At 47.2% G+C, this 17,573-nt stretch overlaps 1 protein-coding gene across 2 annotated transcripts in view; it reads right to left on the bottom strand.

Moving 5' to 3' along the window:
- Positions 1-8,483, bottom strand: part of ARHGAP27 (Rho GTPase activating protein 27) — a 59,757-nt gene extending 51,274 nt beyond the window's left edge. For both annotated transcript variants that reach the window (XM_072645954.1, XM_072645955.1), the window contains exons 1-2: positions 8,392-8,483; positions 6,347-7,113 (exon numbers count right to left, since the gene is read on the bottom strand). In XM_072645954.1, coding sequence (XP_072502055.1) covers positions 6,347-7,066 — 720 coding nt within the window. In that variant the 5' untranslated portion in view covers positions 7,067-7,113; positions 8,392-8,483. The remainder of the gene's footprint in view (positions 1-6,346; positions 7,114-8,391) is intronic.
- Positions 8,484-17,573: the final 9,090 nt, after the last annotated feature.

Genomic DNA, 17,573 nt, shown 5'->3' with positions numbered 1-17,573 from the left:
TTCTCCAAACTTCACCCAGTTTCACAACCTTGGATTCTTCCTTGTCTGTAAAATTCCTGTAACCAGTCACTTGGTGAGTCTGATCTCACCTCTACAACATGTCACTTCTTTCCCTTTATTTCTGTTCAAATGGCCACCAACTATGCTAGTCTAGGCCCGTATACACCTCTCTCCCGGACTACTGAAAGAGCTTTCTAATCAGTCTTCTTGCATCCATTTTCTTTCCTTTCTAGCCCTGTTTCCACATACAGGCCATATTGATATTGTTAAAAACAAAGATGTGAACCTGTATCTTAGTGCTTAATATCTCTGGGAGGTGGGGAAGGGAGGGAGAGATGGAATTTGGAACTCAAAACTAAAAAAAAGCAAATATTAAAAAATTTTTGTAACGTTATTGGGGGGAAATGAAATATATAGTTAAAAAACCAAAGATGTGACCACATTACTGCCCCTCACGCCCATATTCAAAAAAACTTCTATAGCTCACTATTACCTGTAGGATGAAATACAAAGCCTTCAGCTGGGCATTTAATGCGCTTCGTCATTTGGTTCCCATTTACTTTTCCAGTCTTATCTCATATTAATTCCCTTCATATACTTCCAATTCCAATCAAATTGTCTTGTTGGCTGCTCCCCACACAGGTCATTCATCTGCCATTTCCAAGCCTTGGCACAAGTGATCTTCCCATGTCTTAAATGCATCCCCTCATCCTTTCTCCCTTGTAGCCTTTCTAGCTTCCTTCAATGCAGGGGTCATCTCCTCCTCAACACCTTTCCTAAGACTCCCAGTTCCATGCATGCTCTCCCCCATGAAGTTACTTTACATTTACTTACTGGGTACCTGTTGTATCCTCCAGTAGAATGTTAGCTCCCTGACTAATACTTGTTTGTTTGGTTGTCTGTGTATTCTTGGACCTTGGTACATAATAGGAGCTTAATAAAAATTGAGTTGAAAGTCCTATACAAATATGTCCTATGGTTAATACCATCATTATTCCCCTACTAGATGAGAAACTCCTTGAATGCAGGAACCATGTCTACCTTTGTATCTTCCAACAAGAGATGGAAAGGGGAAGGAAGTAGGAGGGTCCTGCACAAAAGAAGCACCTAATAAATGTTTGCAGTACAAACTGTGCTGACATAACTCTCTGTGTTGCTTCAGACCCAGACCAAAAGGACTTATTTTTGTTTAGTCATTTCAGTCCTGTCCAACTCTTCATCCATTTGGGTTTTTCTTGGCAAAAATACTAGAGTGATTTGCCATTTCCTTCTCCAGATCATTTTACAGATGAGGAAACTGAGGCAAAGAGGTCTAAGAGACTTACCCAGGGTCACACAACTAGTAAGTGTCTGAGGCCAGATTCAAATTCAGGTCTTCCTGACTGCAGACCTGTACTCTATCCACTGTTCCACTTAGGTGCCACCAAGTCATGGACAAATAGGCATTAAAGGAAATCTTTGACAACCTGCTTTCAGCCTCAGGGTTGGTGCTCATGGTATCTCTCCCTGTACCCCAACCCCAAAGAAAAACAAACACATGCCCTCTGGAGTCAGAAGGTCTAGATTCAAATCTCATCTCTGATATTTACTACCCATATGACTTTGAGTAAGTCACCCACCTCCTTGGGCCTCAGTTTCCTTATCAATAAAATGAGGGGGAGGGTTTGGACAAGATACCCTCTGAGGTTTTTTCCAGCTCTAGATCATCTACAATTCTATGACCCTTTACCCTCTCTTTTATTTAAATTATCTCCATCTTTAAAATCCCAACTTAAGGGCCACCTCTGTCAGTGATTTATTTCAGTTCAATCCTTTTTCCACACTCCTACTGTGCTTACTATCAATACCACACAATTCAAAATATAAATGATCTCTGTCTCTACATCTGGGTTACAGCTTTCTGGGGGCAATGACCTCTGATTCAGTCAATAAACATTTACTGAATAGCAGTTCTGTTCTTTTCCAGACCATCACCACTGCACTAGCTACATTCTCCTCCCTTTCCCATCTTGACCCTTGGTGAATCAGTTCAACTCCACACTGTCTTCTCTTTAGTCCCTTGCCTCCTTATCACATTCTGATCTTGTAGTTCCAGTTCTCAGTCCTGGATGACCCCCACCTTCATCACCTTCATCCTACTTACGTGCTGCTGAGCAAAGATGAAGAAAATCACAAAACCATGCTGACTGAGTCCACTACAAATTTATGTTCCCTAATCTCACCTGGGCCCTCTCTGCTGCGAGGCAATTCTTTTATACACCCCCCATTGACTCACTTACCCACTCACCTTTTCCCAGCCCTTTCCTACCTCCTCAAATATCCCTTGGTTCTCTCTCTCCCTACCTCCTTTCACTTAAGAATCTCGCTTTATATTTCACTGAAAAAAATTGAGTACATTAGCCTAGAATGAATTAGAAGTACCTCTTCCCCCTTTCTCATCTCATGTCACTCACTGTTGGTGGGAGAATGATATATACATTATCAGACACAACTAACTGAACAGAAGTTTTTAATTTTGGGGGGGGAGGTGTTCAGGGGATGAGGGGATAGTAAGGCAAAAACAAAACAAAAAGAAATAAAAGTGTTGATGAATTACAAAAACATAGAGAAGAGAGTAGAAGCAACTTCAAAAGAGGACAAAGACAATAAGGATAGTGTTGGCATTACCATATTGTATTTTTTTAAGATAAGTTGTACATGGTAAATTCTAGTTTCATAAGCAATCTTTTTTTTTCTGCTCTTCATATATAGTAATATTCATGTTTGTTGATTACTAAGCTCATAATAAAGAAAACTGGTTTAATTTGATAAAGGCCTCTTTAACTTGACCCTTGATAGGAACAAGAAGTGGACGTGAGGGGGGGGATGATCATTCCAGGGATGGGGGATAGTCAGAGGCATAGATACTGAAGATGCAATACTGTGCACCTTTTGGCTGGAGCTTAGAGCTGAGAGGGAGTAATGTGCAGCCAGTCTGGAAAGATAGGCCAGAGCCAGATGGGGAAGGATCTCACAACTTTTTTGTATTGTACTGAAAATGAGGAGCCATTGATGCTTCTTGAGAATACTGATGGCATGGTTAGAACTGCATTTTGGAGATATCACTTTGGCCGCTGTTTGGAGATTAGAGCGTGGGGAGGCTGGATGCAGAGAGACCAATTAGGAGGCTATGGCGATTGTCCAGGTGAGAGATGATAAGGGTGGTTGTAGTGTGAGTTGAGAGAAGGGACAGATACAAGAGATATGGAAGAGATAGAACTGACAACAACTGATCAGTTATAGGTATTATGAAGGGCAGAGAACGACTCACTCCTAGGTGGAGTAATGGATAGAATGCCTGGCCTGGAGTCAAGGAGTTCAAATCCAGCCTCAGACACTTACTAGCTGTGAGACCCTGGGCAGGTCACTTAACCCTGTTTGCCTCAGTTTCCTCATCTGTAAAATGGGCTGGAAAAGGAAATAGCAAACCACTCCAGTATCTTTGCCAAGAAAAACCTAAATGGAATCACAGAGTCATACAGGACTGAGTAACAACAGGTTAGGAACCAGGGAGACTGGAAGAATGATGATGCCCTCACCAGAAACAGGGAAGTTAGGAGAGGTGGATTAGGGAAAAGCCATTGAGTTTTGTCATGGACCTGTTAGGTTTGAGGTGACTACAGAAACATCCAAGTGGAGATGTTAAACAGGCAGTTGGAGATGAGAAATCAGAGCTCAGGAGAGAGATGAGGGCTAGATATCTGTATAGAGATGATAGCTCAATTCATGAGAGCTGGTGAGATCACAGAGAAAAGAAACCTGGAACACAACTCATACAAGGGGATGAGACATGGACAAAAATCCTGCAAAGGAGACCAAGAAGGATTGTCCACAGAGACCCACCACAGAACAGTGTTACAAATACTCAAATAGGACAGAGTATCCAGAAGCACTGAATGATCAGTAGTATCCAGTGCTGTGGAGAAGTCAAGAAGAATGGGGACTGAAGAAAGATGAATGTCATTGATGACCTTGCAGAGAAGAGTTTCAGTTAAATGCTACCTCTTCTTTGTGTATACTTCTCACTATTGAGCATAGTGATGGGCACCTAAGAGACACTAATTAAAGCCCAACTGGCCTTGAGTTCCTTTGAATTTGCCCTGTCCTGAGTGGGGGACAGGTTGACAATCAATCAACAAATATTTGTAAAATGTCTACTATGTTACAAGCACCTTAGTAGGTGCTGGGATGAAGGCTGACCCGCAAGCCTACATACATACTGCTGCCTTAGATAGGATCCCTTCTTGAAAAGAGACCTAGTATTTCTGTCCTCCGTACTGTCCTGTATCTCCTTGGTATGGGGTGGACGGAAGATACTTTCAAAATTAGGGATGTGGAACTCTGGAATGAAGCACAAGAGAGAGACAGAGACAGACAGAGACAGAGAGAGACAGAGAGAGAGAGAGAGCATCTTTTATTTATATCTCTTAAAGACTAAACTAAATACCCATTCCTCCAGTCATTGAGGAAGTGGGGGACTGGGGAATTTGGGTGTAGAATGGTGCATAAGGGATCAGATTGGTTTTGACTTGCTGAACTTTTTTCTTTTTCTTTTAATAATCTTTGTTATGAAGGAAAATTGCTGTACGGGGGAAGGAATACATTTCTAAATAAAAGCTGTAAGTAAAATTAAAAAACAAAAGCAAAAAGGAAATTGGTTTTCATCTGCAACTGAGATGATTGAGGTTAGCTTTGTAAACTCCCATTCAGGCTACCCCTTGGTGCTCTACTGAATGATCAAAGAGAGAGAGATGCGGTCTTCTTTAAAGAGGTGAGATCTAATCTTCTCACTTCCTGAATTATGAAGCAAAAAACATCTTTCTTAAAAGCAGGGCAATCTCAACAGTGTGACCTGCTAAGTGAGACATGTGATGTGAGTATCTGGGAATCTTACACCTTCCATTTATATAAAAGGGCTTCTAGGAATCAAATGAAGCTTCTTTGTAAATCTTAAGGTTATATTATGTACGTTAATAATTATAGATTATATAGCATATAAAATGATACAGTATATAATCATATATAAATGCTATTACTGTTGTTATTGCTTTCTGAGCCTTCGAGGTACATAAGATGATCAGCCAAATAAGATTTAGCCTGGTTAAAAGTCTTGCTCTGTAGTCTTCCAGCAGAGCCAGAATGAGAACTCATTGGTTTTGACTCCAGGACGAAGGGGGTCTTTTATTAGTCCTCCCCCACCCCAGCCTCAGCCAAGTCCCCTCGGTCCTGGGATCCACTCTCAGCCAGTTGCCTGAGGGTAGGGCAGGGCAGGGAACGGGTAGAAACAATCCTCTCCTCCAGCGTAGCAGGGATAGTTGGGCAAAGACCGGCCTCAGCTAACAGTCTGATAGCCTGCGGTTACTTCTCATTATGAAAGGAACTGTACCCGGAATGGGGAGAGCCTGAGGATAGCCATTGCTGATGGGGTGTTTGGGTGCCTTTGCTTGGACCCCATTTCTAGGTAAGTTTCCCCTCTCTTCCCCTCTCCCTTAAGCACCCCATCACTGCCACTCTTGGGGGGGCTGGGGGAGAGTATGGCACAAGGTGGGGTAAGCGGGGTGGGGTCTGGGTGAGGCATGAGAAAGAATTTATCGGACGTTTGCTTCCAGCGGACATCTAACCCTGTTTCTCTGCTGGGGACGTGGAAAGGGGAAGCGGGGGACACCTCGGTAGATGTGCTAAACAATCCAGACTAGAAGACTGTTGACTCTGCACTGTCCAGATATGCTGGGCTCGCGGTAGTTAGCCAGAAGGGAAGCCAAGCAGGGGGAGAGGCTGCTTCTCTTTACTCTCTTTCTCCAAGAAAACTTCGATCCCAGAACCCTCACGTCTCCTCATCTACGTCCCCGACATTCGGGCTCTTAGGACTCTCCCCAGGGTGCCACTCAAATCCTCACCCGACGCCTCTCTCTACACTGACCACTGGAGGGCAGGCTGTCCTCGACAGTTACTGCCTGGCAAAAGGGGGAGAATGTGTGGCTGAAAGACAACAGATTGTAGATGAGGGAGGGCTAGGAAGGGGAAGGAGAGAGTGGGGAGGAGGTGCGGGAGGGGGAAAGATAGGAGAAGGACAGAAAGGGCAGGGAGAGAAGGGGAGCTCAGAAGGGGGAAGAAGGGGAAGATGGGGCTCAGAAGGAAGATGGAAGGAGAAAGGGAATACTGGAGAGGGGGCAGAGACTGGGAGTAGGAAGATGCGTGGGAAGACGCAGGGAAGGGGCAGCGCGGTTCCTCTTCTGAGCGGGCTCTCGCTGCCCCAGCTCTTCCCCATCAGGTCCCCCTCCCCCCCCCCCCCCAGCTCCCTGGGTACCTTCTCTTTGGGAAGCTCGCCTCGCACGTCTTGAATAGACTCATAGATGTTCTCCGAGTCGCTCCGGCTCTGGGGGACAGGCCGGCTCTGGGCGAGGGGCCGGGGGCTGACCCAGGAGCCCGCCACACTGCAAGCCTTGTAGGACCCCGAGCTCCCCAGGAGCCCAGAGAGGGGCACGACTGCGGTCCGAGCCAGGTCGTCTAAGGACTGGGCCGACCTGATGGGGGTCGCGGGTCGGAGGTAGAGGGTGGTGGGGAGGCCGGGGGCCAAACTGCTCCGCTTGCCAGCCTCGCGGCGCCGCCCGGGGCTGTGAAAGGAGCTGAAGCGGCCCAGGGCGCCATCCGTGTGCTCCGCAGGGCTCCCGGAGTCACCACTCGCCGGGGCAGGCGCGGTCTCTGCGGGGATGCTCACGAATTTGTAATCGTAAGTGAGAGGCTCCGGGGCGCAGGTGGCCGGGGCAGCGGAGGGCAAGGGCATCTGCGGAGAGGCCGGGGCGTTGGGGGAGTTGAGCCGCGGCAGCTCCCGCACGTACTGCGCCGGCAGGTAGAAGGGACGGCTGCCAGGTCCCCGCCTCACGTGCCACCAGTGCTCCGTGCTCCGCCGAAGCAGCTGGTAGCGCTCGTTGGGCTGAATGCTGATGCGCCGTCCGTCCTTCCCGGTGTACTCGAAGGCATGCTCCACCAGCACGTACTCGTCCCCCGGGTCGTCCGCCGACTCCATCCCGGCCCCAGCCTGGGCTCTCGGGCCTCTCCAACAGCTCCGCTACCCTACCGGGAGGGGAGCGGAGGACACAAGTGAGAGGGGAGATACACGCGGCACCGCCAACGGAGCCTCAGTTTCCTTGTATGTCAAACGAGAAGCGCGATCCTTTGGGGTTGCCCCTTTGGGGCAGAGGTAGTATCGGGCATCAGGGTCAGAGATTTCGACTGTAGCAGCCCCACCTGAAGAGAAGGGAAGGCCCCCAGCTCCACCCATCGTCGTCGGTGACCTGGGTACCTGTAAGCACGTGGGAAGGAGCGGCAGAGGCAGAAACCGAGGGGAGGGGATGCCCAATTCTGCGTCGCTCCTCTGGCCTAGAGCGCTGACTCAGGGGAACCGGTTCTCTCGGTTTTTCATCCCGGGGCGGTGGCTCGACAGCATCACCATAAACATGAACCCGGAGCCCAGGCCCGCCCTAAAAAGCCTATGTCACTCCACTGGATAGTTTCCGTCCTGACAGTGACCGTTCATACCAATCTTTTATTAGCAGGACCCCAGGACGTTGCCCCTTGGGATCTTCCTCGAGAAGGATTAAGTTCTGAATTGTGCGGTGGCCATAGTTAGATGTCCCCGCAGCTAAGCTAAGTAGTGAATGAGCATGGAGGGGGATGGGGATACTTTAGCAAAAAGAAGGAGCTTGATCTCCAACCCGTCGCTGGCGACTGAATGCAGGGACGATCTTTTTCAGAAGAAGAAAGATGTCCAGGCTGCCTTCAGGAGTGACCACGAGTAAGCCATGTTAGGTAGCTACTGCCCGCTTTTCATACTGTCCCTCCATGGAAGGGACCATCTAAATCTCGCTCCTCCCAAGCTGGGCAGTCCCATGTCACAGAGTCAGGGCTGCAACAGAGCCTTGACGTGGGGGAAGGGGAGGAAAATATGGGAGGGGGAGAGAGAGAGGCGGATCCTGACATCCTGGGGCTGCTGTGACCCTTTCCTATGTAGGCCATGAGTCAATGTCAGAGACTGAAAAAGCCTCAGCCCCTCTGGGCTGTGCAATGGTCACACCTTTTCCGGCCCAACAAAGGTGGCTCCGTACTGGCGGCCTGGGCAGGCAGAGGACTGCTGGGACCTGGGAATTTGAATGAAGGAATATCTGAACTCCCCACAGCTTTCCTCCCCAACCTTCCAGGGGACAGGAATCATAGGGTAAATTGAGACACTGAGAAGGAGGGGAACATAACCAGACTTAGCTAGCAGGAGGACCAAATAAGTCTTGCTTCCATGGTCTTTTCTCCACTCCTCCCACTCCCTCCCACCTCCCTCTGTATCCATCAGAAACTTACTGGAAAAGGGCTGGCTACTTTGGGGACCCATGAGCTGGACTGGGAGGAGTTTTCAGAGGTGACTGGCTGGAAAGCAAGTCAGGTTTCTGACATCTGAGCAGATCAGTCTGAATGCTGAGGGTGGAGCCTAGAAGGGAGAGGAAAGGTAAGGAAGGAATCTTTCATCCCAAATAAAACTACAGGCTAATGAGCAACCCCTTCCCTCAAAGTTATACCCTGGGAAAAAAGAAAAGTCCAATGTAGCTGAGGTGCATCCCTCCCCTTCCTGTGCATGTCCTTCTCCCTCCCTCCTCATCCCCAGGACAAGCTTTGAGCTTAGGGTGATGAGAAGGGGACCCACTCAGATCAGAGATCCCTTAAGGAACCTGTTGGATCCAGGTTGGGTCAGACTCAGCTTGACTCAGAATGTCTGGGGGCAGGGGGTACATGACAATGGGGGAGAGGGACAGGGGCATAATTGAGCTAGGGGAACTAGGCCTCTGGGGAAAAAAGAGTTTAAGAGACTTAAGGTAAGAACTCAATTTTTTCCTCCCTCTGGCTCATTGGCAGGGGTAGGGAGGGGGAAGCTATAGATGGCTCAAGAAGTTGCTGGGTAAAATCTCAGTGCCACCCCCACCCCTTGCCAGCAAGGTCGCTGGGGGTGGGACTGGAGTGAACCCAAAAGGCAAAATCTCCATCCCAATCCCAATCCTGCCCCTTCAGCCTCAAGGGCTGGGGAGACCCAAGGGACTTGCTAGTCAGAGCAAAATACTCAAAACTGAAAGCTCTTATGCAGAATAGAAAAACATATTTTGCATTCAATTCAAAGTCAACAAATCAGACACTTCCTCAAATTCGGCTCCCCTTTTAGCTATCCTTTTAACAGTGACCCCCTAATATCCACCACAGGGCCCCATCCTACAGAGTCTCTGCTAAGCCAGGTTGGGGTTGGGAGGGAAAATTGGTTAGTTTCCAGCTCATTGTGTGAGACAGCTCCCCCCTCCCCCTGCCCCCAGTCTGGGGGTGGGGAAGGAGCAAGAGGGCGAATTAAGTGTGTTATGTGAGTGCGAGTGATGGCCACTGAAGTGGGGGAGAGCAGAAGAAAGCTCTGGAGGTGGAATTAGGGGAAGGTTCCGGTATGGCTCCTGCACTAAAGAAACTAGGAAGAGCCTCCAAGTCGAAGTCAGGGAAGGTATGAGTTTCCCAAAGGTTGTTGAGCAAAAGAGGAACTGGGCTGATTAGATGAGTATGTGTCATCGCCCCTCCCCCTACCTATCTACAAGCAATGGGAGTGATGGATTAGGAGCCACGGGCCGCCCCAATAAGTCCACGGAAAGCTGAGTTCCAGGTTCTTCTGCCTTCCTTCCACTCTCCTTGTCTGTCAAGAACCCCTGGTCCCCTTCCCTCACACACCCTTCTTCTCTGTCCCCCATCCCCTTTCCTTTCACTGTACTCTCCCTGTTCTCGTCTTCCTCCTTCATCACCCTTCCCCCCTTCTCTCCTCCCCCCCTTTTCTCTTCCTGCTGATCTATAAGCTCACGGTCTCAGGGAGCTCTGGAGTCTGGACTGACATCTCTCAGTCTAAGTGCCGACTGTTCGGAGCTCCCCGGGAGGTTAGTGGAGGGGGTGGGGGCATGGCGCTCTTACTTGCAGTTTCCCTCAGCCTGGCTTGGCTTGGGGTCCCAAAGTGGTTCTTGGGGCTGTACCTCCTCTTCCTCTCTGGTCCCTGAGAAGGATCCTCTCCCTCCCTCCCCCCATACACACAGCCATGCTGTGCAGCCAGGTCCCCGAACTCACCTGGATTAGTCGACCTAGGGCTGGCTAGCTGACGGGCTCCCTCCCTTCCTTTCTCACTTGCTCGTTCCCTCGTTTCCTGTTGAACAATATAGAGAGTGGAGTCACCGGCGGAGAGCGCCCAGCATACTTCCTCCTAAACTGGGGACTGCGGCTGCTGGGAGAGACAATCCCCGGCGTCCTTGCTTCCTGTCCCTGCTGGGCCAGCCCTCCCAGGGCTGAAACCTCAGCCACACCTGGGCTTTTCCCCAGAAGTAAGTAGAATGAGGGAAAAGAATTTATCCCTTTGCTAAGGATGAGCAAGTGTACACACACACACACACACACACACGCACACGCACAGAACTTTCCACGTCTCCTCTTCCATCCACAGCCTCCCTGCCCCCCATGGTTCCAGAGGCTGGGGGGTCCTGTGCTTCTTTCCACTGTTATTGTACTTTCACCAAAATACTAATAGTTGTTTCTTATATAGCATCCTAAGGTTGGCAAAAAGCTCTTAATAATTAATAATAATAAGCTACCATTTATATAATTTATAATAGCTCTTTCAAGTTTACAAAGTGCTGTACATATGTTATCTCATTTGATTCCCATACAACTATCTAATTTAAACTCCCAAATAATTCTGTGGGCAAGGTGGTCTTGTCCATTTTATAGATGAAGAAACAGGCTCAAAAAGGTTGATGGACTTGTCTGTGGTCACACAGCCAGGGTTAGAGGGCTTGATTCAATCCCGTGATTATTGACTTCAGGGCAAGTATCGTTTCTGCTGCCTTCATCCCTAAGTTTTACTAGGGTCTCCCTCTAGTAAGAGAGATTTCCCCTCCCCCTTTCAAAAGGGTCTCACACTATATATCCCTGTTCACTTGTCAGCACTGAAGAAAGGTCACTTTGTAGAGTAGCAATCTGGTCCCCAGAATACATACTAGCTTACACTTTAAGTTTTCAAAAATACAGCACTTTTAGGTAGTGCCAGTAACACCTTCACTTTATAGATTTGCGGAAACTGAGGTACAGAGTGGTTAAGTGATTTGCCTGGGGCCACAGCTAGGATAAGAACCTAGGTCCTCTGCATCCAAATCTTGATAGAATGATTTCTTTCTTTGCGTTATATCTGGTGCCTGTCAATCCATTGAATCTGGAAAAAGCATTAGCTCTCAAATCAGAGAAACTAGATTCAAATCTCAACTCTAATACTGGCCACCTGTGTGACTTTGGACAGCTCATCAAACTTCTCTGGGCTTCAGTATTCTCAACTGTAAAGTGAAGAGGTTGTTTTAAATAATCTCTGAATTCTTTTCCAGTTCATAATCCTATAATCTCATGATCCTATACAAGATTGACTGGAGCCCTAAATTGCCTACATGCTGACTAGGGGACTGGAAGGGGGACAGGTTTCTTTGCTGGCCAGTGCTCCAGTCCATCCTATTGTCTCCTTTCCCCATTCATCCTACTGCCCACTCCCCCTTCCCATTGTTCCTCAGGGTCCAATAACATGAGAGTTGGATACAATTCAGCAAAAATTTATTAAGTGACTACTGTGTTCCAAGAACTGTACTGGATGCTGAGAAGGCGAAGACAAAAAGGAAACAGTGTAAAGGAGATGGTGTAGCGGTATTCAGGGTCCAACAATCACTCCCTTTTTGTCTCTCACCCCATTAGTGGCTTCCCAGGATATAAAAGAAAAGAAAACAAACAATAACCACGACAAAACTCCCTTCACCCTGGGAAGTAGTATCAAAGCATCTGTAATTCTTTTGAACTTTTTGTTAGCTCTGAACTCTCAACCAATGACAGTGCTTCTGGCAAAGCACTTCAGTGGTAGAGTAGTTAACGCTGTTTATAAAGACGAAGTAAACATTTAAAATAAAGAAAGGTAAACTCTCCTCTAGTCGGGAAGAAAAGGTTTTAGGTTTCCTTGAGGGAGCTCAAGGGGAGAAAGGAAATAGAGGGTTATCACCTGGGGTAGGGAGATTATGGCAACACTACCTTGGTCCTGACCCACCTTGTCCCTGATTGACCCAAACGGCCTCAGTTCCAGCATCCTAAGCCCTTTCTTTGTTGTGGATGCCTCTGTCTATGGTTCCACTCTCCTGGCTCCACAAGGCTTCTTATAGCTTCCCTTTCTCTAGCTCCATGGGTCTTCTCGTGGTCCCATCAGGTGCTGGGTTCCTCTTTGAGTCTGTTCTGGACTCAGTTTGGGTTCCTCTTTGAAACTGTTTCTTGGACACAATGAAATGACTTTTAAAGTTCACCATGAGGCATGGCCTATCAGTCTTCATCCTATCTGGTTTCTTCCTTTCTCACTCAAGGAATTAATTTGCATCCCATAATCTTTTGTGTTGATGTATCATTGATAGTTCAAAACCTCAATTCAGCTCCTTTTCTTATGAATAGTTCTTGGACATCCAAAGACCACTCCCTTCAATTCTTCCTCCAGTTAAACATTTGTTGTCCCCAGCAAATCAACTCGAGCACCCTTGGTAAAATCCATGGTCCCAAATTGTAGATAACAGGTTAGTGACTTGGGGAGGCTAAAGCATTGTCTTTGCATGTACAACACCTTATACAAAAGAATCTCAGAAAAGTCCAGTGTGGATAAATCTGCAAGCCCACTCCCACAGAAGCATTTATACTGGAAACCTTCATTTCCAGCCTTATTACACATTACTCCCCTTCTCACACTCTGCTCCAGCCAAACTGAGCTTCTCATTCTTCTTGGCACTTCATCTCTCATCTCCATGATTTTGTATATGCTGTCCCTCATGTCTAGAATGTTCTCTCTCCTTAGCTTCCTTCATGGTTCAGCTCAATCATCCTATCAAGACTTTCCCGACCTCCCTCTCAACTGTTCATGCTTCCTCCCTCCCCTTGCTTTATTTTGCTGTTGCTCAGCCGTGTCTGACTCTTTGTGACCCCATTTGGGATTTTGTTGGCAAAGATACTGGAATGGTTTGCCATTTTCTTCTTTAACTCATTTTACACATGAGGAAATTAGAGCAAAAAGGGTTAAGTGACTTGCCCAGGGTCACACAGCTAGTAATTATCTGAGGCCAGATTTGAACTCAGGAAGATGAGTCATCGGGACTGCAGGCCTGGCACTCTACCCACTGTGCCACCTAACTGCCCTTATTTATTCTTTATGTACCAGAAAATGTTCATGTTGTCTCTCTCTGATAGGTTGTAAGCTCCCCGAGTCAGGGATTGTTTGTTTCACTTTTGTATGTATCCTGGGTGTCTAGTACAGAGCCTGACACAAGGAAATTGCTTAAGAAAAGTCTTATGAATAACCAGAGGCTGCAGAGAGTAGCTCTTTCTTCCTCAGGGCTCTTTTTCTGTGGTGAAAATGGGAAAAGACTTCTGATAAAGACCCCAGTCACTTCCTCTGTTGGTGAAGGAATCTTTGGACAGCAAGTGAGAATCTGGCCAAGTCTGCCTGACTTCCAAAGCAGAGAGGTCTCTGTAGTGTCACCAGACTCTTACCCCTTCATCCAAACAACCTACAGGGTACAGTTATCCAGATCCCCTCCCTAGATGCTCTGGTGTTCATTCTCCATAGATAAGCATGTACTGTTTTAATGAAGAGAGAGATGAAACTCCCAATCACAACACACTTCTTTAGGGGAGAGGATCTGAGGAGCAAGCAGTGTTTGGACCTCTTACACCTAGCTTGTGAATAAGGAACTTCAAGTTTGAAGTCAAATCTTAGGGAAGAGAAAGTCGATCTGTTTCAGGGTGAAATCATCCAAACTCCACAACTTCTTTTCCCCCTGTGTTAATTAGGCAAGGGGTAGTGGTAGTAGTGGAGAGGAGAGCCTTCATTGATGAATGGATTGGGTAAAAGCTTCATTGAAGCAGGAGATGACAGCACCTGATTCATACTTCTCTTTCCCATTCCCATTATATGACTTCTTTTTGTCCCCAGCGATGTCAATCTGGGTTCCTCAGGGAAGAATTAAGGTGGAAAGGTTTTGTGCAGAATCAAGAGGATGACAACAGGAACAAGGACTCCCACCCCCAGCCCAAGCCTCCCTGTACATAGACACCCTGACTCCCACCAGCAGAAAAGCACATGGAGCTTTGAGCAGATGTTTGCCTAGCCACAGGCCCTGCTTCTCCCAGCCTGGATAGAAAGAGAGGAACTAGGCAGAGGAAGCAAGGGTCAGTCTATTCCCTTGTTATCTAGAGAATAAAACTCTCCACTTTTACTTGTCTTCTTCTTCACCCCAGGATGGACCACTTTCATCTTCAGAAATTCTAGGGCCTTGAGCTAAAGTTGAACCCTCCTAGAAGGCTAGGGTGATGGGGCTAGTGGCTGGTGACCGGTGACCTTTGGAACTTGCCCTCTTTCTAACTGGTAGGGGAATCCACCTCTAATCCCTTCCAAACACACACTCCTGGTAGGCAAGACATTCCCCCACCAATGTCTGTTAGAAATTTTTGGAAGCAGGACTGGGCAGGGAGCCCTCTGAACCAAATAGCTCCCAAACCAAAACGTCTCCCTAGCTGTTCGCATCAGTTTATTGTCTCAAAGGACCCATGATCTTACCTTCTCATACCTCAATCTGATCAGTTCTGAACTTTCTGTGGCTGTGTCCCTAAAACCTACAGATGATTCACCCAGTGCACTAGAGGCTTTCCTCTGGCACTTCTCATATTTCCTGGACATAAGTGTGGCACTTGGGTCCATCTGTTCTGTTTCCTTTTGGCTACATGACTGGTGTACCATCATCACAGCAAAATGATGACTGAAGGTTCAAAGGATGGCACCAGCCCCTAGAGACAAAGAATCAACCCCTTAATCAATAGTAGGCACCCACCTACTACTACATGTAGTCAGTACTCCCCTACCCTCCTCACCTGTCCACAAACAACTTATGTTTTGAGGGGTTAAGGGAGTGGGGGAATGGTTCTAATATGTAAACAGATAAGTATGTACATGATACATCAAAGCAAACAGGAATAACTAAGAGGACCAAGAAAGGCTTCCCATACATGACACCTAGGGTGCTCCTTGAAACAATCAGGGGAAGAGTGCATTCCAGGGATAGAGACCAGCCTATACAAAGATAGTATAGGGAGGAGCAACGAGTCTGGCAAGTAGGCCAGTTTGGCTGAAACGTGGTCCATGAAGGGGAGCAAGAGAATAAACTTGGAATTAGAGAGAAGGTTGGGGAAGGATGATTAGAATCTGTAGACTGTACCAAACTGAGTGATTTGATCCTCCATGTGATAGGGACACAATGAAGACTTTGGCAACTGTGTGGGGAGGTAAAGCTGAAGAAGGAAGATTGGAAGCTGGGAGTCTGAGGTAGCAAGACTGCATGAAGATGCTGGCTTTTCAAGTGGAGAGATTTCTGGGAAATTGCCTGGGGAATTTCTTTCTCATTTGCCTGAAGCCCAATATCTTTGGAAGCCAGTGCTAGGCTCTGTGACACTGACTCACAGACTCCATAGGGAAGTCAGCCCCATCATCTGCCTCAGAACCCACCCTCTCTCTCTTTTTAACATGCTATATATAAATGTTAGCTATTATTACAAGGGACAGCAAGGCACAGTAGAAATAGCTGGTATTTATCTTGTGCTCTAAGGATTGCTATGTCCTTTAGAGATATGATACTGGAGCTTTGCAGTAATCCTGTCTGGTAGGGGCTGTTTAATCACATTTTATAGGAACTGAGGCTGAGGGAGGTTAGGGACTTGCCCTGGGTCACAGAGCTGACAAGTATCTGAGGAAGGGTGTTATCCTGCACCATGAAAGAGCTTCAGACCACAGAGACTTGGGTCCAAATCTCATTTTTGACACATCTTACGTAACCTTGGGACAATTTGTTCTCTTTCTGGACCTGTTTCTTCTTCTCTAAACTGCAGATAATCACACTAGTTATTTCATAGGCTATCATTTTGTAAACCATCTATTTTATTCTAGCTATATAATAAATGAATGAATGAAAAAACATGAAGTACTTACTTTGTCCAAGGGTTGGCAATATTAACAGAAAGGCTGACAGTCCCTGCTCTCAAGGAACTCACACTCTAATGAGCTGACACATCATAAATTCAGTTATGGAGTAGATGGACAGATCCAGAAAGCCTAAGGGTGCAACGATGGGGTAAACAAGGGGAAGGAGATGAGCATTTATATGGGGCCTACTATGTGCCAACCATGACACTAAGTGGTTGCTTGTTTTTTTTTTTACAAATATTTGATCGTCACAACCCTGTGAGGTAGGTGTTATTACAGTCCCCATTTTGCAGTTAAGGCAACTTGAGGCAGTGGTTAAGTGACTTGCCGAGTGTCATAAGTGACTTCCTGAGCGTCACAAAGCTAGTGGCTGAGGCTGGATTCAAACTTGAGTCCACCAGTTTCCAGGCCCACCCAGTTATCCACCAAGTCACTAGCTGCCTCCAGAAAAAGCCTGAATGTCCTGTTACATTAGGTCAGATGACCATGCCAAGGGCCTGGAGGGCTTTATGAGGCAATGGCAGGGCAGGCTTGGTGATGCACCATCTCACCACAAGAAACATTGGAAAGTTCCATCTCATCCAAGCAGTGTGAGCAGTCCAGTGGTCTGCATGGATTCTAGGGGGCTTACAGCTGGGAGAAAGGGCAGGATGACTGCAGTACCCTCAGTGGTATCATGATTAGGACTATTCTACCCAGCAAATGAGGACAGAGATTTACAGCTGCATGGGACTTCAGAGGCCATTAGGACAACCCTCTCATTTAAAGACGGAGGAAACTGATGCCCAGAAACTGTTGGCCAAGGTCATGCAGGAGGTGAGGCAGGGACTTGCCTTCTGCTGAAAACCTGCCCAGATGATCCTTGATTTCAATCCTTCCTCATTTTTAATGGCACTTTTCCTTTCCATGGCTCTCCTTTTCTTTCCCCTGTCCCCCATGGAAACATCAGGGTATGGGAATTCCATTTAGGAAAGGACCTGGTAAACTCTTCCACCCTTCTGTGAATGCAATGTGCCTCTTTTTTTTCCAGTGGGTATTTTTGTTTTAGCCAAAGGTTTAAGCCAAAAGGATTCTAAGGGTAAGACCTTCAGCTGGATGGAGACCCTTTCCTGAAACCCCTCAGTGTTACTTTAGTGGCCACCTATCCCTTCAAGTGTTTTCAATGCCCAGTGACTGGACATTGCCATTAAGTTTGGGTTATTGTTGTTTCCTTCAAGGACACAGGCCTCATTGCCCTCTGTCTAATCACCATCAGACAGAGAAGCTTTCATAAGAGGATGTGGGAGGAGATGAAGAGCCAGCTCTTCAGTTTCCACAGGACTGGGATCTGTAGCTGCAAAGATGACTTTGGGAGTCTGAGACAGGCCAGGAAATTAGGATGATAAAGTCTTTACTGGAGTATCATCTAGAGGAGCAGAATGACTTCCCAGGGAGAGAGCCCCAC

Source organism: Notamacropus eugenii, chromosome 2, assembly GCF_028372415.1.
Source record: "Notamacropus eugenii isolate mMacEug1 chromosome 2, mMacEug1.pri_v2, whole genome shotgun sequence".
Classification (NCBI taxonomy): domain Eukaryota; kingdom Metazoa; phylum Chordata; class Mammalia; order Diprotodontia; family Macropodidae; genus Notamacropus; species Notamacropus eugenii.
The sequence above is the reverse complement of the archived record's forward strand: the minus strand, read 5'-3'. Positions and strand labels throughout refer to the sequence as shown.